Genomic DNA, 27,374 nt, shown 5'->3' with positions numbered 1-27,374 from the left:
AGATTCATTTCAACTTTAATTCTGCTATCTCCACTTCATCTAAGCTAGAAGTCTTCAACAACATCCATCTCTTGCCCTCCTCCCTCCGCACCACACCACAGGAGTTGTTTACTACTTCTAGAATAGAGCTGGTAACTATTGCCAGAGCTTGAGCTCACTCAAATGCTCTCAAGATGGACTGTCATTTTGATTTTTAGATAGTGATCAACTGGAAACACATTGAAACAAGATGCGTAAAGATTTTTAAAATTCATTTATTACCTGTGCACAAGAGAAATAACTATCAAGAGAAACTTAAAAGCTTTACTGTATTTTTTTACTTGGTGGTCCAAAGTAATTATAGAGTATCACATGAATAGAGGTAATTTCTCCAATTACAAATCAGAATACGTGTTAAAATCTCAGTGGAACAAGCCAAATAGCTGTAGAAGCAATTCCAGAGCATAAGGCCATGGCTCTTTAATTTGGACAATGACAAAAGTAATTTACAGTTAATCTGTAAATATTGAGATAATGTTACAATGCAAGTTTCTGTACATTTAAATGTAAAGAGACAACCAGAACCAGTAATTCTAGTATATGTTAACTGAAGTTGCTTAAGCATTTTTTCTCAGATAGTTAGCAAAGATCCTGGGCAATTCTACACCAAATTAAAGTCCTGTGACTTTTTTTCCTGGTTTTGTTTTGGGGGTTTTTTTGTTTTGTTTTGGCGTTTTTTTGTTTTGTTTTGTTGTTTCATTGGGGTTTTTGTTTGGTTGGTTTTTTGGTGGGCTTTGTTGTTGTTTTTGGGGTTTTTGTTTGTTTTCTCATTACTTACCATTTCACTCTATTGTATTGTGTAAATCTCTAGAAATGAGCTGTCCCTGTTGTATACATTGTGTTTAAACAAATTAAAGCAAAAGATAGTAGATTACTCAAGTGGTATAAATCTTCCAACATTTTGCTAGTCAAGAAAAAAAAATGCCAAAATCACAATAAGCAGTATTGGTATCCACAGCTTCAGTTAATTTGTTTCCTTTTTAATGTGTAATATACATTAATTACTACTGAAGGATACTGTTTAAGGAGTAAATAAATTTGCCATTTGTAGGTCAGACAAAACTAGTTCATCCAACTGTGAAAGCTGATGTGGTTTCCAAAAAAATCGCAAATAATGCTGAACAAAAGAACTGATACGCTCAAAAGTGAAAAAGCATTGATTCCCACTGTCTGAAGGAAACTACTGCACTCCACCTTCAAATGCATCAGATTGGTTTTAGTTATAACAAGACAATCCCAAGAGTCAGAATGAAATAAAGCAATTTGAAAGATTAAAGAGCTGTTATCAAAAATAAATTACATTTTTTCAAGTGAAAGAAACACTGCTATGAAGGCTGAGAGCCAAGCAGCCTTTCAATAGCTGCACTGATGTCTCCTCCTGTTGCTATTAGTGCTTGTAAATTTGCTTCACGGTTCAGAAAGCCCATTGCGCTCAGCTGTTCCAGTTGTTGCTGAAATTGAACTTCTGGATTTTGTAACTGCTAAGAACAAAATTTCAAGCTATAAAGGCATAATACATATTTTGCAAAATACACAATTTAAACATAGGTGGGTTCTGCACCACTCTGTCTTTTCTAATTTTTGACTACACCTTTTTCAAGTTCCAAAAAATATATTCAGACAAATTCAATTAGCAGTTGAAAAAAAATTTTTAACAAGTCAGCACCATTGAATTATCTACACTTATATAATATTCCTGAACTCCAAGAAAAACTGACTGTTTGAAAGAGGAGGACTCAAATTAAATATGTATATGCATGTCCCAGGAACAGTTTCTCAAAGATACGCATATAGCTGTTTTTTTAAAACAAAACAGAGTTCAACCTAGCAATGTGGAACAGCAAAGATTATGTTGTCAGCAGTCTTGAACATCACAGGCTTTATTTTTCCTCAACATAAAGATCACCTCTTCTGTAACACTCCCAAGTATTCGTTGACTAAAATTACCAAAATCCTGACTGTTGGAAAGCCTGAGTCTAAGGCAAACTGTTAGTTGTGCTTTACAGAAAGATCCTGTTTACACAAAATCATGGCAAAATCCTGCACTTTCTCAACTGTATGCCCTCAGAGGCATGTTTTTAATCAGGACAGATGATGTTTTTTCACCATTTCCTGCACAGCTGCAATAGCACCTTTAAGCTTCCTCTAACTCACCTTTGACCAGATTCATCCAGTGGGCTCTCCCCTCTACTACCTGTCTTCTTTCCAGTGTTTTACAATTAAGAATGGAAGTAAAAATACCTAGAATTTAATGCTGTACTTTACCTGAGCATTTGCACCAGCGAGTGCCTGCAACATCTGGTGCACAAACTGCTGATGACCAGATTCAGCAGTTCCTGAAGTTGGACTTGTATTTTCAGTGGAAACAGAACTAGGTGCGGTGGATGCTGTAGGAGCTCCGCTGCTTCCCACTCCACCCAAACCACGATTAAATCTGTATAAATTACAGAAAAAGAAATACACCACTTGAACAATAAACACTAGTTTGTCTCTTCCCATTAATTAGTGGGTACACATTCTGTCAAAGAGAGGATAACAATTTGAGTAAAGTACTGAGACAAAGACCAGAGTTACCACTGTTTAGAATTGCATACCACTCAAATGTGACAGACCCTAAAACAAGTTTAGTTAAACTAAAAAAGGCAAGAGGATGAATCTTTAATAAAGACTGTATAAATCTCTAAATCTAAAAAGAATGAACAACACAAGGGAAGACTTCCTGTCCAAATTTGTAAGATCAATTCTTACCCTGGTATAAGCCCCGGTGCTTCTGTTGCTAATGTCTGCAAGCCCTGCTGAATCTGTAGCAGAGCCTGCATTGCTCTGGGGTTTGACATGGCTGATAATGTGTCAGGATTCTGCATCTAAGAGAAGGAGAAAAACCTCTTAATTATATTTAGATGCTCCAAGGTAATCTTGCTATGTGTCTTACAGAATCTGATATAATTTCAGAACTTGGCTTTTGATTTTATAGTTGAACATTACAGGAAATCCTTCACTTGTTTTTTTCTTCTGTGAGAAAACTTCCATAGAAGGTAATCAATGAACTCTCTAGATGCAGAAAAGCCTTTCAAATGAGAATTATAAAATGAGAAGTATTTTTCATTATAGATCTCAATCTTTCAAGGCCACAAGACTGTGTTAGTACATAATTCTAGAATTAGTCATATCATACTAAGCAACAATGCTGAACATGATGAAACCTGACCAATAAATATCTAAGAAAAAGTACTAAGTTCATTTTTCCTAGCTAATTTCAGATCACAGCAATTTGATTGTGACTATTTGTACGCATCTTCTTATCTGTAGTGCTCTTACAGCCTGAAATGGAAACAAACACACTGCAAAATATACCAGCAAGCAAATGTATAATATTCAAGGGTTCTCAGTCTACTGTGACTTCAATTACAAATTGGCTTTCACATCATCAAGAAATTTAGAAATTTTCATTTCTGAAACAAAACTTTCAAACTCCTCATTATTTTAGACACAAACTCAAAACTAGTGGCTTATGCTCACCTTTGCATACAGGTGCAACAGGTAAGTGAAAAGTAATGTTTCAGTAATGAATGAAAAGTAATGTTCAGACCAAAGAGCAGATAGGCTTACTAATCTTAGCAGCTTTCCCCTGTCCACTGGACCAGATTACTTTTGCTGAAAAACCACATTTGATTCATGCGGAAATCACAGATAAAGGTGAAACTTCCTCTAGTGCAGAGCAGAACTGCAGAATAGGACATGAAGAACTCTGATCTGAGTGCCTAAAGAGACTTCAGAAGAGCAATTAATATTCTCCATTCATGTCCTGGACTTTTATCTTCATGATAGCTCTAAGTCAAAGAACAACTAAATGTACAGTAGATGAACATTACTCAAATTTAAAGAAGTAAACATTTTGGGGTCTCCAAAGAAAGCTGCTCCAACTACTTTATGAAAATATTTAAATCATGACTTACTGTCTGATATATTGAAGCTGTCTTACATAAATGGTGGCCCAACAATTCGTAGAGCATTTAGGTGACCTGGATCTCATCTCTATTAATGTTATTAATTGCAGTAGCAACTATTCTTCCCTAGTTCTGCTGGGCAATTGCCCTTAATTGCAAAGATGCCTTCCATTATGCAGATTCCATGGTTTCTGTCTCCGAATCCCATAATATAAACACAGGTAGATAAGCAAGAAAACACAAATTGAACTATTACCAACATTCTGAGAATATCCAGATATTTCTCCACAGCTCACCTGCTGATGCTGTTAATCATCTAACTTTAGACAGTGAATACAACAGAGAATTATTTGTGGAGATAAATTCCAAGGTGGTAGTAACAGGAGATACACAAAGGAAACAGCTATGATTCCTACTGTGCCTTCATTAACCACTCACAGATTTCAAAACATAAATGTGGTACTAGCTCCTCAGATACTACTGAGTCATTACAAAGCAGTGGCAATCCTAAACACCACAGCCATTCACATGGTTCAAACAATGTAAACAGTATCTTCTGAACACTGAACATGATACTGTAATTCATGCATGTACTCATTATTTTACCCATATAACCTCCTGTGTGCAGTCAGATCTTGGCAATGCGTATTTACACTGATTTGCAAGGACTGCCTAATGACAGAACTCACGCAGTGGATTAGGTTTTCAATTCCTACAAAAATTTTGCTTGCTTTTATTTAGGGAACACAGTACTACTAACACTGTGGCAACTAACACCAACTAACACCAAAACTCACTTCTTTCAAATGAGTTAATGACTTGGGTCTTTCAAGACATGCTCTAGGACCTCTTTTTCAGTTATTTATGGCAGTTTTGAAGAGGCATGAGAAAAGCATACTGGAACTTTAACCAGTAATGTGAAAACTACTATTCTTTTTAATTTGTGAAACAAATCTTGTCACAAACAGGTGTTTTCTGGCTGGTGTGCAGTAAGAGCATTTATTCCTTCTAAGCAAAAAAGCAAGAACAAATCTTAGTGGTTCTGCTAGTCATAGATAAGTCAGGTTTAATTTTTGAAAGAGATGGAGACATTATCAAGAATATTATCAAGGGATAATCTAACTTAGTATCTAAAGCTAATGAGAATATATTACGGCATGTAGCTATTAGCCAAATCAAAGACAGGCACCAGTTTACTAAAAATAATGCTCATTGACTTGAAGAGCTTTATTAAGAGCTAGTATCTCATCTTACTTGCTGAAGGAAAGTTGGAAGTTGTTGTCTCATTTGTTCCTGAAGTTGAGGATTTCCAACAAATAAAGGATTATTCAACATCATCTATAGGACAAAAATATTTAACTTCAAAGATCAAGCAGTAAAAACCACTGGAGGTTTAAAACCAACTACTTATAATACACTAATCGTCTACGAAAATTACCTCACAGAATAATAATCATCTACTCCTTTGGCCAAAACTTTCTGGGGGTGTTTGTCTTTTTTTTTTTTTTCGGTTTGTTTCTCTTCTGCTTCATTGGGTTTTTTTCTTGTAAGTGAATAGATTTCCAGATACAAATGAGGCAGTCTTGCCAAGTATTACAAGAAAATCCTTTTCTGTTCAGCCTCCACTACAAATATAAGTAATAGCTTTGCTTTAAGTATCACCTGAAGTCAAGGATATTTCCAAGTGAGTATTTAACACAGAAGAGATAATATTTTTTCAATCTCAGTTCAGAATTTGACTTTCAATATTATCATTTTAAATAAAAACTGAAAGCACTTCTACAACACCATTCAGAACCATGACCAGAATAATATCTAGGTATGGCACCAAGTCCTCTCCCTTCACTTCTCCCAGACTAGTGGGGTTAATTGTTTACTGTTAGCTCTACCTTAATACTTATAGCTTATAACCAAAGCACTTGTTTTGTCTGTTTATAATGCTGGATCACAAGTTTAGGGCTGTACAAAACATACACAACCCCACAGCTTATTTTAGAAGCATGTCAGGCATGATATCCAACTACAAATTGAAGAAACTCACTGCAAAAAATTGTTGAAAGTAAGCAGGTAATAATTTCAGTGAGTTAGAAATTAACATTAAGAACTGGCCCATTTGCCAGAGGCAACTGTTGAGCTTTTGGGTTTTGTATTTTGGTATTATTTTACTTTAATACACACAATATATTACTATACCAAATGCAATTTACCTGTACTGCAAGATCAGGATTCTGGCTTAATGATTGCATCATGCTTCTCATGTAGGGTGCAGACAACATATTCTGCATAAGTTGTGGGTTTTCTGTTATCTGCTGTAATAAGCTCTGCATTCCTGGTGTATTGAACATACCAGCTTAAAGAAAAGTTAAAGGGCACTTTAGTAAACATCCTGACTACTATCAGAGACTATCTAAACCCTGAATATAACCACTTGGTTTTCATGAGTTTAAGACCCTGAAATTTACCTCAGTGTAGTTCTGCTTACACAGACACATACACTCTAGAATTTAAGACAGACATTGTACCCAACACACACTCCCATCAACTATCCACATTATTAGCTGTTTTCCCATTTGCCTGAGAACAGAAAAAATACTACAATTCATCTACAGATTTGTTACCTTTGTTATTTTAAGGCAGTATACAAGTATTATTATCACTAAAATTATTTTTTGTACTTTTTTTTTTCCTATTTTCCTTCAGAGGACTTTGATAAAAGTAAAATGTTCTACAAAAGTAAACAGCAATAAAAAAAAAATCAAAACCCCTCTTCCTAATGAAAAAATAATTTCAGCAAGTTTGCAAGTATGTGCAAATATATACAGTTGCAGTAACAAACACACCTCCAAGCCCAGGTCCCAAATTCGGTCCAGTTGAGCTCTGTCCCGTAGTGCCAGAAGTGCTATTTTCAGCATTACTGCTGCCACTGCTCTCACCACTAGTGCTGATATTTGTTGTGGAAGTCTGTGACCTGGACTGAGGAGCCCATGGATTTGGCAGAGGATCTCTATTTTCTGTACGAGATGGCTGATTGTCCCCTCCTGCTGATGCATTGCTTACTAAAGAAGCAAATGGGTTACCTCCAAACTACAAAAGAAAGCAAATATTTATCATCTACAAATTTCTAAATCATACATGAAAATAAACATTTATGGCTCTTAATCAGTTATACTCACCATTCTACAGTAATTAAATGTAAATATAGTGAAAAGACACTAACACTGAGAGATACTAGGACCCACCAAAAAATTAAATCACATTTCTTTTTGAAAGTAGTGTTGCTACTGCACTGTATTTTGATCACAGTAAAATTGTCTTGCATATTGGTTTCTGACTTTAAAGTCTTTTGTTCTGCTCCCCTTCAGTTAAAAGTCACTAAACACACCCTAAAAACGACTGTTTACTGGACCTCCAAAGCTTAAGGCAACAAATTGAAGGAATTTAAAATTAAGTAACAAACAAATCTATTAACTTTAAAATAGCTTCTCAATCACACAAAGTGATAGCTGTATTTCTTCAGACTCAGAAGAACACAGGATTTTTAAAGCTCTTTCCTCTCAAAAGTAAAAGGCTACGTAGCAACTTCGAGCTTTAAGAATTGTTTTGTCAAGTAAACATCTGGAAATTTAAATTACTTAAATTCTTTGATTAGAAAAAAAAATTTCCTTTCTGTGTTGTTTGTAATCTTTTCTCACCTGTTCCTGTGCTGCATTCAGTATTGGCTCCTGAATGTCTGTGTACATGCGCCGCAAGGCATTATATCCCCCTGGTATACTTTCAAGGTTGCTCAAGGCTCGGTCCTGGTTTCGCATCATTTCCTGCATCATTGCAGGGTTTCTAGCAAGTTCTAGTGTCTAGAGAAGTGGAACGTTTAATCTGTATTAATAAGAAATCCATTCTAAAGTGAAAACGTCAGCATTTGGCAATATCTCAGTTATCCCTGTCCAACCCAGTTTAAAATTATGATTAAAGCTGAATCAACCTGCCAGGTCAACGTGAATCAAGACAATTCAGCATTTAGCCAGCATTCTACTATAATTCTTACTATTTCTAACATCACTACAGCAGGCAGCCTATAGTATAAAATTTAAAATAAATACATACAATTTCAAAAGCATCTATCAATCTCTTCGGGTTTTGATTCATTTTGCCACACAAATCTTATTTATCTTTTAGTTTAAAAAGCATTTATAAGTACCCACAGCGAGACACAATGAAAATATGCAGTATTTTGGAGAACTACTACTTATGGTAAAATTGCTGGCTAGACAACAGGTTTCACGGGCAGACAGCCACATCCAGTTCTAGCTTCAGAAGACATGGCTACATAGAATTCAAAGACTTTCAGAAACTATTCTGCAGATTTTCTGAAATACCAATCTATTTTGGACATTAATGAGAAATGTAGACAATGGCTGTCTATGGCAACCTTTTATGGATTTTGAATAGGACTAAATACTTCAAGAATGTTTACACAACTTTGTCCCATTCCTGCCCTGTTGTTTACATTAACAGCAGAATCACAAGTCATGAACTAATAGATCTTTCCACATACCTGTCTCATTATATCTGGATTATTCAGCATATGACTGATTTCTGGATTTCTCTGTATCAATTGCTGCATTTGAGGGTTAGCCATAATTAACTGCCTCATCAGGTCGGGATTTGAAAGCATGCTCTGAACAAATGGATTCTCCATGATCTGAACCATCATTTCCGGGTTGGCCATAAGTTGTCGTTGCATCTGACTTTGCAACTCAGAGAAGTTTGAAGTGTTTAAGCCCAGGCTACTCAGGCCTGCCAACCCTCCAAGGCCACCTTTAAGAGGATGAAAAAAATGTGACTAACAATACTTCCAATCACATCCAGATTATTTCTAAATACAAAATACTTGAATATATCTCATACTTCAAAATAACAAAAATGAATGGAAAGTCCCATCTTTTGCAAGGCTGTTCAGGAGTTACACACCAAGAGTTTGCTTCCTTAAATAATAAGACATATAACTAAAAGTCCAAAAAAGTTTACTCTTAAATAAAAATTATTATAATTCTAACAACATTTCTTCTCATTTTCCAAAGTCAAGATAAAAGAAATACTTGAGTTTGGGGGGCCTTAGGTCCATGTTCCACCCCCTCCAGCAACACTTAAAAATCACATTTGTAATAATCAGTGATCTGTCCTCTTGGTTAGACTATAACTAAGCGAGAACTCCCAAGAGGACTAATATTTCCTATTCTAATTAAAAAACAGATCCTGTGGTCCTCTTGGCAGTAATGCACCAAGAGCTAATTAGGTTTTGAATTTTTGTACTTTGCTGAATCCAAATAAAAAATCTCAGAAGGTACTAGACAGACCGAAGAACCATTTACACCTAAGAAATTATCTGCTTACTATAACTGCTTTTCCAATTCTACCTCTTCCCTACTCCCAAATGCAAAAAAAGGACAAAAAAGAATGAAACAAAACCCCATCACAACTATGGAAATAGGTTTTAATTTTTAAGGCAATAGACTGTAGCCTCTTCATTCATAGAAGTGAAGACTAATACTATCAAACTTGAAAACTGAGAAATACTTAATTGTAAGATTAGCAGCAATTTTGTTGCTTTCATTGCAGATCTTGCCTTCATGTTACAGGTCCAAACTTCTACGATTCATCTGTATTCAGCTAACAGGAATTTAGATGCACTTTTAAGACGTACAGTACACTGGAAGGAATTTCATTACCCATAGTGCCAAAATATAACTTCAGTAGCACCTTACCACTGAAGGTGAAACAGTACAAATCCAAAGTTTGTGGTGAAACACTGGCACAGTTTATCCAGGGAACTGATGGATGCCCCATCTCTGGAAACATTCAAGGTCAGATTGAATGGGGTTCTGAGCAACTTTATCTAGCTAAAGATGTCCCAGCTAATTGCACAGAGGTTGGACTAGATCACCTTTAAAGGTATCCCTTCCAACCCAAACAATTTTGTGATTCTATATAAAACTAGCAAAACAACTCTCCTCTGGTAACTAACTGTTCAGAAACCTACAGCAAATTCAATATCTATCTGTAATCACTTTTTTGGCTGATGTATTTGTTTGGGTTTTGTTTTTTAAGTTCTGTCTACATTGTAATAAAGCTTTGGGGACAATTAGCTGAATCCAAGAGAAGATAACCACCATGCTACCTAACATATATTCTTACCCAAGCCAAAGGGGTTACTATTTCTTGATGCTGGTGTTGTGGTGCTACTGCTTGATGTTGATGTGGTGGCAGTATTTCCAGTGGTGTTTGCCTGTTGAGCTGGGTGGTCTTGTGACCTAAAAAGGCAATTTTAAAACTTTTTAGATTGTAACAAGTTATTTTAAGTAGTGCCATTAAATGCAGCTATAGTATTATACTTGAAAACCCAGTTATTCCCAGATTGCTTCCAGTAATAGATCTTTCTCAGACACCTGTCATGTCATCAGTTACTAATTTCAAATCGTAAAAAACCAGATAGGTATCACTGCAGCCATTACCACCTTCTCATCCTACCCTGTGATGCCTGCCAATGAATTGTTTTCTCTGTCCTTACCTTGTTTTAAGGATCCATGTCTTATTTAACTATACTCGCATACTACTGAAAACATGCCCACACCTTGAAAAAACAAAGCCTGAAAAATTTAATGTGAAATTTATTTCATGCCACATCTCTAATAGGATGCTTTACTGAATGTGAAATTCAGTTAATGTCACATTTTATTAGAAGACAAATCTCAGATTCTCAATAACCTTTAAGACTTCAAGGACAGACTGATAAAGAAATCACATGAAGCTAAAGCCAGCGTAATTTAGCACAGGCACTAAAGGCTACCCAGGCTGTATACTCACCACACCCTTCTACTGCAGGCAGAAAGACAGATGTTGTCATGCAGTAAAAGATATCAAGGAAATGAGCTTGAATAAAACTTACCTGGGCTCTCTGTTCTAAAGAAAAGAGGCTACCTTGAAATCCAGATCAATTCACTGTGGTTCAACAAGCAATAAATGCCTGTATTTGCAGTACTATAGAATAAAATAACTTTCAAAACTATGAATTCAGACTTCACAAAAAGATTTGAGAATTTGACAGTACACTAGACTTCATACTTCAGTTTACCTTGGAGGACCCTTCTCTGATAACGTAAGCCTGCTCTTGCTCAACTCAAGCAAACATCAGAAAGAAATCCCCAACCATGCAAAAAAATATCAGAAAGATGCCTTAAAATCCAGAGACTCTTCTGAGGTTTCTAAGAGTTCTTTAACTTCATTATCAGCAACAGCAAACTTTGAACACAAGATGACTACAATTGGCCAAGCAGCTCTAACTTGAATGAGAAAGACTACAGACTGTACACTGATCGTGATTCTCCTGCTAGATACTTGGTTTTCTTTCATCTAGAAAACACATACAACTTTTTTCCATAAGCAAAAGAAAAATAATAAGCATAAAATCTTATTTGTATTTTCAACTGAGAAGCTATTTTGAGAAGCAACTATGCTGCTTCATGCAATAGACATGAAAGGTCCTCAGAAGTGTGACAGAAAAGCAGATGACACTGAAACTTGAAGTCCAATACGGCTCCCATGCACACTTAGGCATATTCTCTGAAGATAAAAGTTCATGTGAGTGTCGAGCCTGTTAGCCTCCCCTCTTTCAGCGCTATTCCTGACAAGTGCACATCCTCTTTTATACCCATTTTGCCATTATGTTTCCTCCCAACACTTGTGAACAAACGACACTTGTTGACCTAGAACTCTATTCAGAAATTCAATGTATCTTCACTGCCCATTGCTAATCACTCACTGCTACTCTGACACTGTAAAAGATAGGCCACAAGATTTCACTGGAAGTCTGAACATTCTGGAAAACGTAGCACAGTAAAAAAAGCAATCTTTTTTTTTTATTTTTTTTTTTTTTACAAGGATTGGCTGGGATACATGAGGATTCCAATTTTGAAATTATACATGTAACATAGTTTAGAAGCGAAAAGATCACCTTCAGATCCAGTTTTGGAAAAGAACTTTTACTTATTCAGATACATAGCAGCAACAGTAACAGCAACAGTCAACAGAAAAGCAAATCGCATAGGGTAAGGTAGCTGGGAACAAATCAATCTTGATACTCATGGTCAAAAATCAGCACCCTCCAGGCCATAAAAGCAGTGTCTAAATCTTGTCTTTTGAGACATGCGTAAAATACAGACATTTTTGCAAGAATACAACTGAGATATATCAGGATAATGCTATACTTTCTCAGAGGTGATTTTCATTCTCTCCAGCAGGTTTTAGCATGTTTTTAGTTTATTCAAGCAAAGCTAGTGGGTGAAAACTTTAATGCATCATTTGAAGACAGCACAGGTACATGCAAGGGATCTGCAGTTCTTTGTTCATTGTTTTCTCAGACATAATTAAAACATTCTGCAGACAGTGGAAATACACTCTTCTAAAATGATTCAAAAAAGCAGGCACGAGTGAAGACATGGAGTGCAATGCTGGTAAGACAGATGCAGGAATACCAAAAATTCCCCAAAAGCCACACCTTTGACATTTGTGCTCCTAGGGGTTCCTCTGCTCAGAGGCAAAGTGCAGGAAGGTCCAAGAGACTGGCAGTGGTATTTCAGTATGTATATGGTATTTCAGTATAGCTACAGTAGGTGCAAACAATAAACCCTCTGAAGACTGTGCACGTCAAAAGCATCCTGTTAATACTACTCATGATGCCCCCCTGTTACACTCAAGACTGCAGGCAAAAATAGCAGTAAAAAATACAGCAACTGCAGAATACTCATTCAGATGCACAAGGCACAGAACTGCAGTATTACCTAACACTGTATTCAAGATTTGCATGGCTTGTATCAGCCTAAATTTCAGGTGGAGGAGGTACAGGCCAGAAAAGAGAGACCTCTGACAGTACAAACATGTATTTTGAGTCTAGGACAGAGAATATAATCCTCCCAGGACATGAATATAGAACTGACAGTATCAGTTTCAAAAGGTACCTACATTTAATGCTAATGCTACTAATTTCAACAAGAATTTGTATTTACTGCTAATGTTACTAGCCAGCCTCTGTGTCTTGGTAGGGCCTTGAAAGGGAAAGCCTATTTCTGTTCTCTCCTACACTCCATGCTCTTTCCTTCAACATCTGACATTTTCACATCAGAAGGGATCCTCACCATAGACAGAAAAGACCTAAGTAGAACAGGAGCAAAACCACTTTCAGTCTAAAAGAATGAACGTGTTACTGACTAATACCAAACTGCTTTTGAGAAGTCTATTACTTTACTTGCTGGAAGGATTTTTGGCCACTTCACAGGAAGTACACACGCCCCAGCTAACTGATACAACTTTCTAACTGTCACTCTAATGCTTCTTCACCACAAGGGAAAAAAAAAAAATAACAACAAACCTAGAAACAAACAAAACATCAAAACCAAAACAGAACAAAAAAAAATCCCAAACTATCTTAAAATCTAAAGTCTATTTAGACAGATAAATTCATTACACTAATGCAGTTCTTAAAAAATTTCCTTTCTTGTTTTACCAAAACAGAGGGTCTTTATTTACTGTGTTGGTAAAACAAGGAAGAAAAATCACTGCAGAGAAAAAAAAAGAAAGATAAGATTCACTGCAAGCTGTGATGTGTGAAAAGAAAATCTGCATAACATGTATTAATGGACAGTGAGAGATTATGTCTAACAACTATGAAGCCAAAACACAGCGAGGAGTAAAAGAAAAGTAGTATAACAAAAAAAATTAAACAAACAAAAAAAGGAAAACAAAAAAAAAAAAAAAAAAAAAAAGAAAAACAAAAAGAAAAACACATGTATTTAGGAATACAAATCAAATTAAAATCCAAGATAAATTTAAAAAAACATTGTAATTTCATAATTTCACTGTTGTCCTGAAGCAGCAGTAACTAAGGAACTGATTAAGGTGATTTAGTCAAACCTAGTTTTGCCCAACAGGAAGTTATTAATAACGCAGAATACTTTTACTTCTCCTGAGTTAAACAGAAGACCACTTGTTATTAAGGTTACCTGTTTTGTGTTTTGATAACCAGGTGAACAGTGAGTCCATCATGAATTCCATGCTGAGTCAAAGTATCTTGATCTTTTAAAATTTTTCCAGCAAATATCAACACAAGCTGATCAATGTGGGACTTGAAACGCTTAGAGATTTCTTCCTTGAACTAAACAAAAAATTAGTATTATACACTTATGTAATTAAATACTGAACTACAATTTTTTAAAAATAATTTAAGAAATCTGTTTTTTACATTTTACATCAGTTTCTACATTTTACATCAGTTTTTACATTTTACATTTACATTTGTACTAAATATTCTGTATTTAACAAACTAGAAATACTTTTGTTTCCTGAACTCTTTTTGTCCCTAGGAAGACGGGAAATATTTCTTTGTCATTCAGAAAAGGAAATCAGAAGATTTTCACATCTAGATCATTAGTTATATGAGTCGTGACAACAAAAACCTGATTTCTTCTGAAGACTACTATGACTTCAATCAGGCATGCATCCGTGATATAAATACATACTAGCAAATAATATACTTAAACACACCCATATGTATACACATGGTAAAGTATGCATATAATTATATACTAGCAAATACACATATACAAATGTGCACACCACTGAAGCCATCCATTGCTGAAGGACTGATGATGCAATGTCACAAAGAGGACAAATCTGTCTAGACTTTTGCTGGAACTAAGTATACTCTCTCCTTAGATGTCCTTTTGCGGCCTTCCTTCATGTGTCAAAACCAGCATTCCTTTCCACACAGACAGAATTTATACCTTAAAAACATTGTTGAAAAGGAATGTACAGATCATCTAGTTCCAAGTCCTCTGCCAAGGGTAGGGACACCTATTACTAGACCAGGTTACTCAAAGCCCTATCTAGCTTTGAATACTTCCTGAAATAGGGCATCCATTCCCTGGGCAACCTGTACCAGTGTCCTCACAGTAAAGAATTTCTTCCTAATATGAAAGAGGGTAAAGTCATCACCCTCATATCATCACTCCATGCCCTGGTAAGAAGTTCCTCACCATCTTTCATGTAGGTCTCTTTTGGCTACTGAAAGGCTGCTCTAAGGTCTTCCTGGAGCCTTCTCTTCTCCAGGATGAACAAAAGTCTCTCAGCCCGTCTTCATAGGACATGTGCTCCAGCCCTCTCATCATCTTGGTGGCCTTCTCCTGGCTCACACCAACAGGTCCATGTCCTCCTGCGCTGTGGTCTTCAGAACTGGGTGCAGCACTACAAGTGAAGTCTCACCAGAACAGAGCAGAGGGACAGAATACCCCTTGCCTGCCCTGCTGGCCACACTGCTTTTGGATGCAGGGTGGGATACAACCAACTTTCTGGACTGTGAGAACACGTTGCTCGGTCATGTCCAGTCTCTCATCCACAAGCACCTCCAAGTCCTTCTCCTCAGGGCTGCTCTCACTCCACCCTGCCGATATTTGTATTTGGGATTGCCCCAAACCAAGTGTAGGACCTTACACTTGGCCTTGTTGAACTTCCTGAGGTTCACGTGAGCCCACCTTCTCAAGCCTGTCAAGGATGGCATCCCTTCCCTCCAGTGCCTCCTTCACACCACACTGACTGGCACAGGTTGTTGGGGTGCACTCAATCCCACTGCCTATGTTACTGACAAAGATGTTAAACAGTGCTTGCTCCTAAGGCCACCACACATCACTGGTCTCCACTTGGATAGTGAGCTGTTCACCGCAACCCTTTAAACTCGTTATTCACTGAGTAGTCCATTTGTCAAAGCCATGTCTCTCCAGTTCAGAGACATATCATGTAACACAGTCAAACACTCTACATATGTGTAGGCAGATGATGTCACTCACTTTTCCCTCATCCACCACCACTGCAACCCCATCACAGGCAACCATCAGTTTTGTCCTTAGTGAAAATGGGTTGACTGCCACCAACCTTCTCCTTACCTTCCATGTTCCTTAGCATAATTTCCAGGAGGTTCTGCTCCATCATCCTACCAGACACTGAGGTAAAGCTGACCAGCCTGTAGTTCCCTGGGTCTTCCCAATTTCCCTTCCCAAAAATACATGGATGTTCTGTTTAGACTTTTCCAGTCTGTGGGAACTTTCATGGGGAACTACCACAACTTCTCAAATATAATGACTAGTGGTTTAGCTACTTCCTCGCCCAGTTCCCTCAGGGCCCATGGATGTATCTCATCAGATCCCATGGGTCTTGAACCTGATCTTCTACAGAGGACGGTCCTTCATTCTCCCAAACCCTGCTTTCACCAGCTTGCATAGTGTGGCTGGAGCACTTGCCAGTGAAGGGGAACAGGCTGGGTATCAGACAGTGGGCGCTGAGCCACTGTACTGTGCATCATCTGTTTCTCTTGCGTTTTGCTCCTTTCTGCCTCTCGTTCATTACTGTTACTGTTGTTGTTATTATTACTGTTGTTGTTGTTTTAAATATTAAACTGCTCTTATATCAACCCATGAGTTTTACTTCTTTTTGTTCTGATTCTCTTCCCCATTTCACTAGGCAGGAGAAGTGATGATGCAGTTGCATGATAATTGCTGGCTGGATTTAAACCTTGACAGATTATGATGATGGAAATTAATACATATTCAGGCAGTTACAAAAAAACTAAGTTTGGTGTTGTTTAGGTCTTCAGTTTGCACAATGTAACTAAATAACAGTATCAGTAAATTACAGTTAAAATACTTCATCCACTGGGAAAACCAAAAGCAGAAGGAGTTCAGCATCACTGGCTGGAAATTATGAGCATTTCTGTCCAATTCTCCTACTACAGTGACTCATCCTTTTAATTATCATGTAATAATCCAACCAACAACGTCAGCTCATTTGCTTTATTGTTCTAAAATACAAGTTTTACTTCATTGTAATAATACTATGCCTTGTGGTATTACAAAGGTGTTCAGTCATATCTGGGCATAGGAAAGGACTCAAAGTTGTGAAAATAATGTTTTGACACCCAATGTATTAATGGAAACTAGTTCCCTGTACTCCCTTAGTAACCAACTACAATAAAAATAATGTAAAATCATATCAATTTTTTACATGATTATGAGAAAAATATGTGGAGAGAAACACAGTGGGAATCAGACTAAAACACTGGACTAATGTCTCGACTTGGTTTCCCTAGGGAGAAAAGGAAAAAACATTCTTAACCAGAGTGAGTTGATTCAAGGTCACATTCGCCTCAAAGAATGGCAACTTGTAGATTTGACATGAATAGAACAAATCCAAAGCTCATCCTGTTGAAACACTTTGCCAAATTGCCATTTTACTTCAAGTTAACTTGTTTACATAAACTTTTTTTTTTTTTTTTTGCTTTGAAATACAGGAGCAGTATAGTTTTTCATATTGAGAACACTCATTGGCTTTTTAGCAGCACACCAGCACTTCTTGTTTATACTCTTGTCATGGGTTAACACAGCTTGGTTTTTAGCTAAAGAAGATACAGTTCCCTGTAGGGACCTGTTAATTCCCTGTGGAAAGGACAGGGACCTATCAGAGATCAGTTTTTAGATATTGACACATTATATGACCCCTGAGGAAGCCGGATGCGACTTTGTGAATACACAAATACAGCTGAGACTGTGACCGAGCTGCCCTTTTCCTTCCGGCCGGAGGAGCAGGTAAAAACTGGCCCCTGCGGCCTCTCCGTGGAGCAGCCCAGGCCGGCCAGGCCCCGCTGCCCCTCCCTGCTGTGGGGGAGCCGGCCCTGTCCCGGCCGTGCGCCCGGCTCTGCCGCTGCCGCAGCCCTGGCGGGGCCAGCGGGGAAGGGGAAGCCACGGCTGTTCACATCCAGCCGACCCGGGCCCTGACAGCAGCTACGGGCCTGGCGGGGCCGGGCCCGCCCCGACTGTCGCCAAGGGGTGGGCAGGAGGCACCCAGCAGCCAGGCTGCTCCGAGATCCCTCGGCGTGAGTTCTCTTCCCCCATCGGCATGGCTTAGAAATCCTAGTGGCTGCTGCCTGGCAGAGATAACGTGACCACCGCAGGCCCCGGGAAGACATTAACTCTTTCATTGCACGGATGAAACTTGCAGAACATTGATCCTCTCTAGGGTGCGAGAAGAGGTCAGAGTGGGAGACATTTAAAGAGACACTATGAAGATACCAGGGTCGGTGAAAGAGAAGTTGTATTTTAAGAGATGAGGAGATAGAGAAGATGCCTTGGCATTTTAGACTGAAAGTTTTGCGTGAGCCGTGGTAACAGACTGTAATATGCTAGAGTATTCCTTTAAACCGTGGACAGTAGGAACTGGCGAGATGGGTTGACCAAAGGTATCTGTAACTGACTGAGTGAATATTGAATTAAGTAGCTGTGATCCTGTGATCCCGTGAGAAGTTTGAACACAGAGAGATATGAGACAAGAAGCCCTCTGTGCCAGTGAAGAAGTGAAAAGAGATCTCTGTTCCAAGAGATGAAGAAAATCGTTTTCGTTTGAACTGTCCATTTTAAAATGACAGCCCAGTTATGTCCATGACCCCTATGCAGTTCGGGAAAGCTGCCAATGGGAGGTACTTCACAAAAGCAGCTTCCTGGGTGGCTGTTTCTGGGAACAGTTTCGACCCACAAGAGAACCGTTCTGTGTTGTCAGCGGAGAAATTCCATGACAAACTAAAGAGAATTCTCTTTCCAAATGAACTGATGAGAGAGTATTTTATGGGAGGTAACTGACTAAGAGTTCTGAGTTTTGTCTCTTTATGTTGTTTTTGGGAAAATGAACACTTTTGGGAGGGAGGAGGAGTGTTTTGAAAGTTTCATTTTGATTCTCATTTTCTTCTTTTAGTGTGTGTTAATAAACCTATCTTTATACCCTTTAAGTTTGAGCCTGCTTTGCTTTTTGCCTAACCATATCTCACAGCAGAAAAGACACTCAACCACTACAATCCATGCCAAATACCCTGATCTTCACAGCAACTTTAAAATAATTACCATTAACAAATATGTCTTTTTTATGTTAAAATACATGGAAAAAAACCCCAATTCTCTGTGTAGCAAGCTAGGACTTTTACTACACCTGCTCACCTTGATTGCCTCTGAAGGTTTTTGCAGGGTATGGATGGTCACCATAAAATGTTGATGTCTAGTGCTGAATAAATGCATACTGGTACCTAAGCCAGTTAAAGTAAACATCTGCCACCAAACAAGCAAATTTCTACACGAAGTAGAACAGCTGACTAAACCAGATATTGTTTTGCACTGTCACTTTGCAGAGCAGATCCGTAATTCAAACATTAATCTATTAACATCTGACAACTTGGGGCCTTGGAAGAGCCTGGTAAAGAGTTATTCCAGGTAAACTAAAAGTATTAACATTCAAACTCTCCTTTGAGATATTGCTACCACATAATGATTCAAAAGCTTCTGTTGACTCATTTTATGACATCAAAACCAGCAATGTAATAATCTTTCTATCTACTCAGAAGACAAAGTGTTGCAAAAAAGTAATAAAAAGAAGAAACCAAATAAATTAAAAAAAACTTTCCCAAATCCTTTCAACCTCAGCTTAGTAAGTCATTTTTAAAAACTACATTACAGTAACAACCCGGAAGAGGTCTTGGGCAATTAACATCCAAGTCCCACTGAAAGTAACAGAAAACAGGCCCCTAAAACCTTCAACTACTTTGAAAATATTAAGCTACAATTTCATCTAGATTACTGTACAAAAAAAGTATGGTTGCTGACTCTCCCCACATGAAACTCTGTTTTGAACACAATAGAGGATAACATGGATGCAAACGTTTGTACATAGAAGGCTGAACTGCAGTTTTCATTCCCAGCAGTTCTTCAAATAGTTCTACTACAAAGAAAGATTTTGAAACAACTTTACCTTGTTTGGCACCGCTGTTTCAAAACACACCCGTAATATTTAAACCTTCAACTGTCTTTCCTAACAACAAACACAGTTAAGCATATTGACTGAGCTCCAGTCTGTCTTACACTCACACTGAGCAATCTCAGAAGGAAACTTTGATGAGCTCCAGCTTTTATACAACAGAATTAATGGTTAAAGGTCATCTTGACCCAAGAAGTAAGGAACCAAACACTCATGGCCACAGCTGATAGCTGTGGTTTCCTTTTGTGATGAATCATGACCTGATCATCTTACGACCGACTTAAAAGTGAGTCAGTAAAAACAGGGTTTCATTGCACAACTCTAGGACACTATACAGAAGGAAGACAAGAATTTGTCATTTCAAGCAGGAATACAAGCACTTTTGGCTCACAACAAATAAAGCATACCTAGAAAGAACACACAAAATAAGGTTTCTATGTAAGAGTATGCTGTCTTTCATGTCTCAACAGAGTTACTATTTTATGATGGATTTGCAATGACCCATGCTAGTTTCACAATAAAATTATTTCCTCAAATGCCCGCAAACAAATCAGACTCACAAAACCCCCACATTTCAAAACACCAAGTCAGATTCTTGATGAACTCAAAAAAGCTAGCTGCCCATAAAGGGTAAACTGCATCAACGCATAGCAGTGTAAAGGGCTCACAACTCAAGTTCTAGCCATTTCTATTCCTTCCACGGATCCCTCAGCAAGCCACTGCACTTATCCAAGCACTTGTTTGGAGAAGCAATGCTTCTCCATAAAAGCACTTGGTAATCTACTCTCTCCCTGATAGTTATGAACCTGATCACTGGCAAAGCAACACAAACTGAAAACTTCATTTAGAATAAGCACAGTCCTGGCTCAGGCCACGGACAGGGTTCATTTTTGCTGTAGCCAGGAGGGGGCACAGCCAGGACCCAGAGGTTATTCTATACCACCTCTTGTCACTGACAGCACCTGGGGAAATGGAATCTCTCCCAGAGAGAAGGGGTTCTTTTCTGGTCAAGAAAACATAGTGGAGGGAGATGTCTGGTATTGCTTGTTATCAAGGGAGTTTTTTCTGTGTGAATCATCGATTTTCTTGTACCCTCTGTCATTAGTATTGTTGCTGTTAATATTTGTTTTCTTATCGCATTGCTGTTTCCAGTAAATTGGTCTTATCTTGACCTGTGATCTTGACCTTTTGTGCTTCCAACTCTCCTCTCCAGCATGCCTTGGGTTGACTGATAACTTAAGAAGAGTGAAAAGAGAAAAAGGCTCTGTAAGTTACAGGACACCAAGATTAAACTCAATCCACTGACATTTTCGTGCTGCGTAAAAATAGAAAATGTTTCAACTCCTCTCTTTCACTGTTATTTTCATCTTGAAAAGTCTCAACTTTATTATACAACTCTTAACTAATTTATACAACTTTCAACATTATTTAACAAATAAAGCATTGGCTCAGGGGAGAGAGGGAGGGGAAAATGTGGCAGAGAGAGAGTGTGGCAGTATGGTTTGGAAAGTCTCAGTGGGGTCAGTGATAAGGGAGTAACATTCCTAAGAAACAACAGAACTGTTTAACAAGAGCCAAGATCAGTATGTTACCAAGATATTCTTGCACTTAATACAAAACACAGCACCATATCAACTACTAAGAAGAAAATGAACTCTATCCCAGTCAAAACTGGAACACCATGTCACCATATAATCCAAATTCTTAAGATTTTACCCTAACTTTATTACCAGACAATGACCCTATTTACAGAGACAAGGTTTATACTCACTAGATTGAAATATTGTTTGGTTTTAAAAATCTTTATATGACACCTCTACCACAGCTAATTATTCAGTAAGGTTTTCTATGCTGTTGGCAATTCTGAAGTGTACGCAGGGCAATTTTTTAAAACTGTGTGACACCCCCAACCAAGGGTGAGGTATTCCAGCAAAACAAACTCACAGGACAAATGTGAGGCCCTATCTGATAGAGACAACATTTCATTCTTTTTTTTATGAATGTCTTACTTTTATTCAGAAAAGTATTACACAAAAGATACTTCACACTAATACTTAAATAGGTTTTCTTATTTTACTCCGTCTGCCAGTCATTTATCGGAAAATATTTGTTGAGTGCTATGGTCAGATAACTGATACCTTTGAGTTACATCTAACTAAGCCAATAGTCAGGAAAGTCAACATATTTTACTTCTGAAGATTCTTCTATCAAATAACCACTTACCATTGCTCTAAAACAATTTTTATATCACAAAATGAGGGGGAAAAAAACCCAGGTTAAGAAATCTGTATAATCGGTATATCATGAGGCAGACTCCATAAAGAATCACACAGATGTGTCACAATGCACTGAGACACCAGACAATGGAAAACCTAACACTAAATGCTTCGTGTATTAAAGTACCTTGAGACACCTAAAAACAACAGAAATCTGAATCACAGTTCTGAAAACAAAGAACAGACTGGATTCCATTATATAGTTTCAACCTATTTTGTTTGTACCATTCAATAATCCCTGAATTACAGAAAAACAATGAAACAGAACTGCATCATGTTAAAAGAATTGCTCTTGCGAAGTAAAGTTTCTTAAAAAGTAAAACATTACATCAAATATCAAAAGCGTATGGATGCCAGGAAAGATGTTGCACTACTGAATTACCCAAAGCTTTAACAATTTAACATCTACACCTGTGTGATCTTTATAAAGCAGAAGACTACCAATTTGGGATTGCAAGAACCAGGCACAAAAATGAAACCCTGAATTTATGGATTTGAAATTCAACTATAAACTGTGCTGAAATTTAATCAAAAAATTTAGATGCTCTCCACTTGACAAAAAATCAGTCTCAAGACAGTGGATATATTCACACTTAAAATTAAGTAGCTTATGGGTTTTATCTGTAGTTTAGTCTAGTGCAGAAAGCACATTTGTGTTCACCTACTTTAAATTGGTGTTTAAAGTGTCACCTACTTTAAATTGGTATTTAACACTCGAAGCTGTTAAATATGCTGTGGAACACTGAAAACTGTGTTCCATACTGAAGAGATAGTTTATTTAAAGGTTGAAGCTAAAATTTTCATATAATCAAAGGATTGACAATCATTCTGTGCAAGAACTTCAAATTTCTGAAATTATTAGCACAGATTTACTGTATCCATTGTTTGTTTGCCCAGCAGTCAATACCACACAGCTAGGCATGTTACTCTGTTTCAGAGCTGTAATGCTCACAGAATGGACTACTCGCTATCCTGTATGTGTGCTACACACCCACAGACAGTAACTCTGGACCAGTTATAAAAAACCCATGAATACTTCAAATGTCAACACAGGGCACTAAAACAGCACCAAGGAGCATCACCAAGCTTTTACTCTCCTAAAACTCCCTCATTCTAAACGATGAAGGTATAAAAACTGTTTTTCCATGTAACTGGTTCCAGCACCTCAACACTCAAACAGTTCAAGTCATTGACTAAGACATGAAGGCATGAGTCACTCCTGAAATGAGTACACTTTTTCTTTGTATACAGGCTTTACCAAAACACATAAAGACAACTCTGCTAAACAAGAAGTTGACAAGACTCAGAAAATTGCCACGAACTCAGAAAATGAAACAAAGGGAAAAAACACAGAAGGACAAGAGACAAACAGTTTTAGTGAGCCAGAGTATCATCACTGTCAAGGTCAGTTAAATTGAAAAGTTTATAGGTATTTATCTTTTACCAATCATGTATTAATTAAGTCTCTGATCTGAGCAAGACCAGTATCATACCCAGTCACAAATGCAAACACTTGGTCCTTGTCCTAATACTGTGCCAAACTGTGCTCAGCACAATTAAATAGTTTTCAAGAGAATAAAAGACAGATGGACAGCATTCACAATCAACGGACCTCCCAGAGTGGCTTTGTACTTAGTTTATTTTCCATACCAACCTGCACACTCACTGCTCTAGCTACACAGTACAAGATCACAGTTACAAATCTATTCTGCTGAAGTCTTTCAATACAGGAAGAAATCTAGACAAAAAAGTTGCAGACCTAGTTTACATCAATGGAGCAACATAAAATAAAATTTTAGCCCTATATTTGGCCCTGAAGACAAGAAATATTTTCCTAGAAAATCTAGGTTCCTGTTCCAGTAGTATTCTAAAATGACTGTGAAGAAATAAACAATTCAATTCTTTAAGTTCTAATGTTAGCTACAGAAAAATACTGAGGGATTTTTTTTCTTTTGCTGGTTTTTTTTTTGGGGGGGGGTGTGGGTTTCAGCCTACAAGCTACTGGCCCACCTGTCTCAACTGTACAGACCACTTGCTGATCCCAGACGCATTTGAAGAGATGTTGTCTGGTATTTAAGATTCACCTATTTTCAAGGCTGGCTCTAGAAACATTATATCTACTGTTGATGCTAATCAACAGCTCATTTTTGCAGTTTAAAAGAAAAAGCCAATATTAGTCACACTACGGGGACAGTGCATTTTTTAGTGCTGTTACACTGCCTGCGACTTCAATCCAATGGTCAACCCAGCAGGGCAATCTTACTTCACAGGAATTAAGTCACTACAGCTCCAAAAGAGACAACACTTAGAGTCTAAGACCTCTGTAGACAACAAAGATATCTGAAGTAATGTCCTCTGTTAATTCCCTAAACATGCATGACTGCTTTCAGTAAAAATTCAAGTTCTTGATAGATTGCACAACTATTTCAGTTTATGACAACTTTTTATTTGAAAACCTGGCAGCTCCAACAGTATTCAAATCTGAAACAAACCTGTTAAAGTCAAATGTATTATAAAATTCACAGCTAGAGTAAATCAGTTTATTATTTCCAGAGGACCCAAACTAATGGCTGGCTGCTTTTCAGGATAAACACAATCCTCAGGTAAGATTCAGTTTATGAATGTCTTTTGAAATATCCTAACAAAACAAAAGCCCCAAAAATGCAAAGACTTTTACAAAAACTGCATTGATGCTGCTCACAAATCTATGGAGAACAGAGAAGTGAAAAACGCCCCTTTCAGACTCAGATTACTGGGAAAGCAGTGGACAACATTAAAAAGCACACACAGTCATTTTACTTTTGGGAGAAATGCCTAGATCAGGCTTGCAGAGAGGGTAGCTCACAGCACACAATACTGCAGCTGCCAGAAGATTAGAGAAGAGAGCAGATCCAATGCATTGGCATCTGGAGAAAACCTCAATGAAACTCAGGTCTGGGACACTTCTAGCCCAAATGCTGATATACAAAAGGAAAAAAAAAGCAACAACAAAGCACAAACAACACAAAACTAAACTGAATCTAGATTAGATGTAAGGACAAAAAAATTTGAAAGAAATATTAGCATTTTCTCTATTCACAGCAACTAGGTGAAACAAAAGTCTGACAGTCCAGCTGAAGTGCTAGCACAACGTTTGAAACATCAGAGCCTTTACTTCATCTTTTGTATCTTCTTCCATTAACCAATGTCCTTCAGCTCTTAAGGAATGATGTCAAGTTCTGTATCCAGACATTAGTGGTGCTTTCAGACACGTAATCTTTTTTTGATGAGGTCTGCAATACCAATGACACACACAAAAAAAAAATTGTGGAATAGCACAAAGTTGCCACATTCAGAACCATTTCAAGGAAAAAACTTGGGAACCAGGGAAATCCTAGGGAAAATGAAAGAAGTTCTGAATCTAGCAATGTCTACATCCTTTACAAGCAGGAGACTCTGCGTTTTTACATTTTGATAGCATCTTTTCTATGATTTGCTGCTTTCTAATTTAAATAAATGAAGCTGTAATCAAAATTTACATAGCAAACCTTCTACAAAACCAGACGACTTGCCGGAAACAATGTCGATGAATCAGCAGGTGTCACTGGTTTGAGACAGGCAGCTGGGGCACAGACTTGCACAGGAAGGCACAAAATCCCTAATAACTTGGTTATCTGACAGTACTGCCATGCTACATTCCAAATCTGTAACTAGCATATTTAAGTACAGGAGACTGCAGATTTTACACAGTATAAGGCTATGGCTTCCCAAAGTTGAAGGCCTACTTGCTACTTTTAAAGACAGTGTTAGACCAAAACAACCACTGGAAACACAGAGATAAAAGTGACCATGTATTTTTCTATGGCCATGTTAGCCAGCCAGTGAGACAACTAACACCAAAACCAGACAGATCAACAGGACAACTCACAGCTAGAAAATGATTAGAGAGAAGGCTTTGGGATGGCCTAATTGTGGCCTTCCAGCACCTGAAGGGAACTTACACGAAAGATGAGGCAAGACTGTTTGCAAGAACATGTGCTGACAGGACAAGGGGCAATAGCTACAAACCGAAAGAGGTTTATATTAGCAATTACGAAAAAATTCTTTACTGTGGGAGTAGTGAGCCACTGGAACATGCTTCCCAGAGAAGCTGTGGATGGCCCATCTATGGAAGTGTTCAAAGCCTGGTCGGATAGGGCCCCGAGCAACCTGTTCTAGCTGAAGGTGTCCCTGCCTACGACAGGGGAGCAGGAAGACTTCTTAACGCCTACTTCCAACCCAAACCATTCCATGACTCAACAACTTCACGAATGAGCTGCGTCCACCTTCCAAGCCGGCCCTCTGCAGTGTAACAGAGAGAGAAGTCGGTGAGGAGGGTCAGAGGTGGCACGTTTCTCCACTACGCCCGCTAGCCCCAGATGGCAGGAGCCCTCTCCTGGGCCGGGATCGGTGCTAGTGCTCGCCCAAGAGCGCCCGGCGCGACGCGGGCGAACAGAAAAGCTGCTTTGTCACCGGGAGGGGCCTCGCCCCGCGCCGCCGGGGGCGGGAGCTGCAGCCCGGCGCTCCCCTCCCGGGCTGCTCCGCTCGGCCCCATCCCCAGCGTGGCCCCGCCGGCCCCCTCAGCCTGCTCCGCCGCCCCTCACCTGCCGGATGCTGCTGGTCTCGGAAACGGCGAACTCCTCCTTCTCCTTGGGAGTCTTCACCGTGACTTTGATGATCCGCGGCTCGGAGGCACCGGCGGAGTCGCAGGTGGGGGAGCCCGGAGAGCCCCCCTCGGGCCCCTCCGCTTTGTCCGACATTGCCGTGAGCGGCCGGGGCGGGGCGGGGCGGGGCGGGGCAGGACCGGGGAGGACCGGGGGCCTGGCCGGCGGCTCCCGGCGGCTACAGCCGAGCGCTCACGCCGCGCCCGCGACACCGGAAACGGCCTGTCCCGGCCGCCGCGCGCCGTGATGACGTAGAGCAATGGGGAAGTTACTAGAACGGGGCGTCGCCCGTGTACGCCGTCAGCACCGCGCGCGCCTCCGAGGGGCTGAGTGTGCCCGCGGGGACTCGCCCCGGACCGCGTGACTCCAGCGGAGCCTCCCCGCCGCCTGTTCAGCCTTGGGCTGTCACATCCCTGGCCTCTGCCCGTCTCCAGCCTCCACGGAGATCAATTTGTGAGGACACGTCCGGAGTGCCGTGCCCAGCTCTGGGCTCCTCCCTACAAGAGGAGAGAGACAAGAGAGGCAAGGAGCTATTGGAG

The 27,374-nt window shown here is 38.9% G+C and overlaps 1 protein-coding gene across 4 annotated transcripts; it reads right to left on the bottom strand.

Moving 5' to 3' along the window:
• On the bottom strand, positions 1-26,959 carry UBQLN1 (ubiquilin 1). 4 transcript variants are annotated; one of them, XM_066181761.1, is made up of 11 exons: positions 26,776-26,959; positions 14,039-14,190; positions 10,179-10,294; positions 8,539-8,801; positions 7,679-7,837; positions 6,827-7,070; positions 6,194-6,336; positions 5,241-5,324; positions 2,788-2,903; positions 2,305-2,473; positions 2-1,520 (listed from the first exon to the last, which is right to left on the bottom strand). In XM_066181761.1, exons 1-11 carry the CDS (start codon positions 26,929-26,931, stop codon positions 1,365-1,367), a joined length of 1,758 nt encoding a protein of 585 aa, XP_066037858.1. In that variant the 5' UTR covers positions 26,932-26,959; the 3' UTR covers positions 2-1,364. The 4 variants fall into 4 exon arrangements, with proteins under 4 accessions (XP_066037856.1, XP_066037857.1, XP_066037858.1 ...); XM_066181758.1 differs by having other exon boundaries at positions 2-1,517; positions 26,776-26,941; XM_066181759.1 differs by lacking the exon at positions 5,241-5,324 and having other exon boundaries at positions 1-1,520; positions 26,776-26,941.
• Positions 26,960-27,374: the final 415 nt, after the last annotated feature.

This window comes from Chamaea fasciata, unplaced genomic scaffold (genome assembly GCF_029207755.1).
Source record: "Chamaea fasciata isolate MVZ Bird 193981 ecotype frontalis unplaced genomic scaffold, bChaFas1.0.hap1 SCAF_4, whole genome shotgun sequence".
NCBI classification, from domain to species: Eukaryota; Metazoa; Chordata; class Aves; order Passeriformes; family Sylviidae; genus Chamaea; species Chamaea fasciata.
The sequence above is the reverse complement of the archived record's forward strand: the minus strand, read 5'-3'. Positions and strand labels throughout refer to the sequence as shown.

What these genes read in the sequence shown, in the direction of transcription:
- UBQLN1 (XM_066181761.1), bottom strand. Translation starts at nt 26,931, where the DNA reads ATGTCGGACAAAGCGGAGGGGCCCGAGGGGGGCTCTCCGGGCTCCCCC. An exon ending in TTTGGGACCTGGGCTTGGAG is followed by an intron (nt 6,337 to 6,826) that starts GTGTGTTTGTTA and finishes CTTTTCTTTAAG; the next exon opens with CTGGTATGTTCAATACACCA. An exon ending in ATCCTGATCTTGCAGTACAG is followed by an intron (nt 5,325 to 6,193) that starts GTAAATTGCATT and finishes TTTGTCCTATAG; the next exon opens with ATGATGTTGAATAATCCTTT.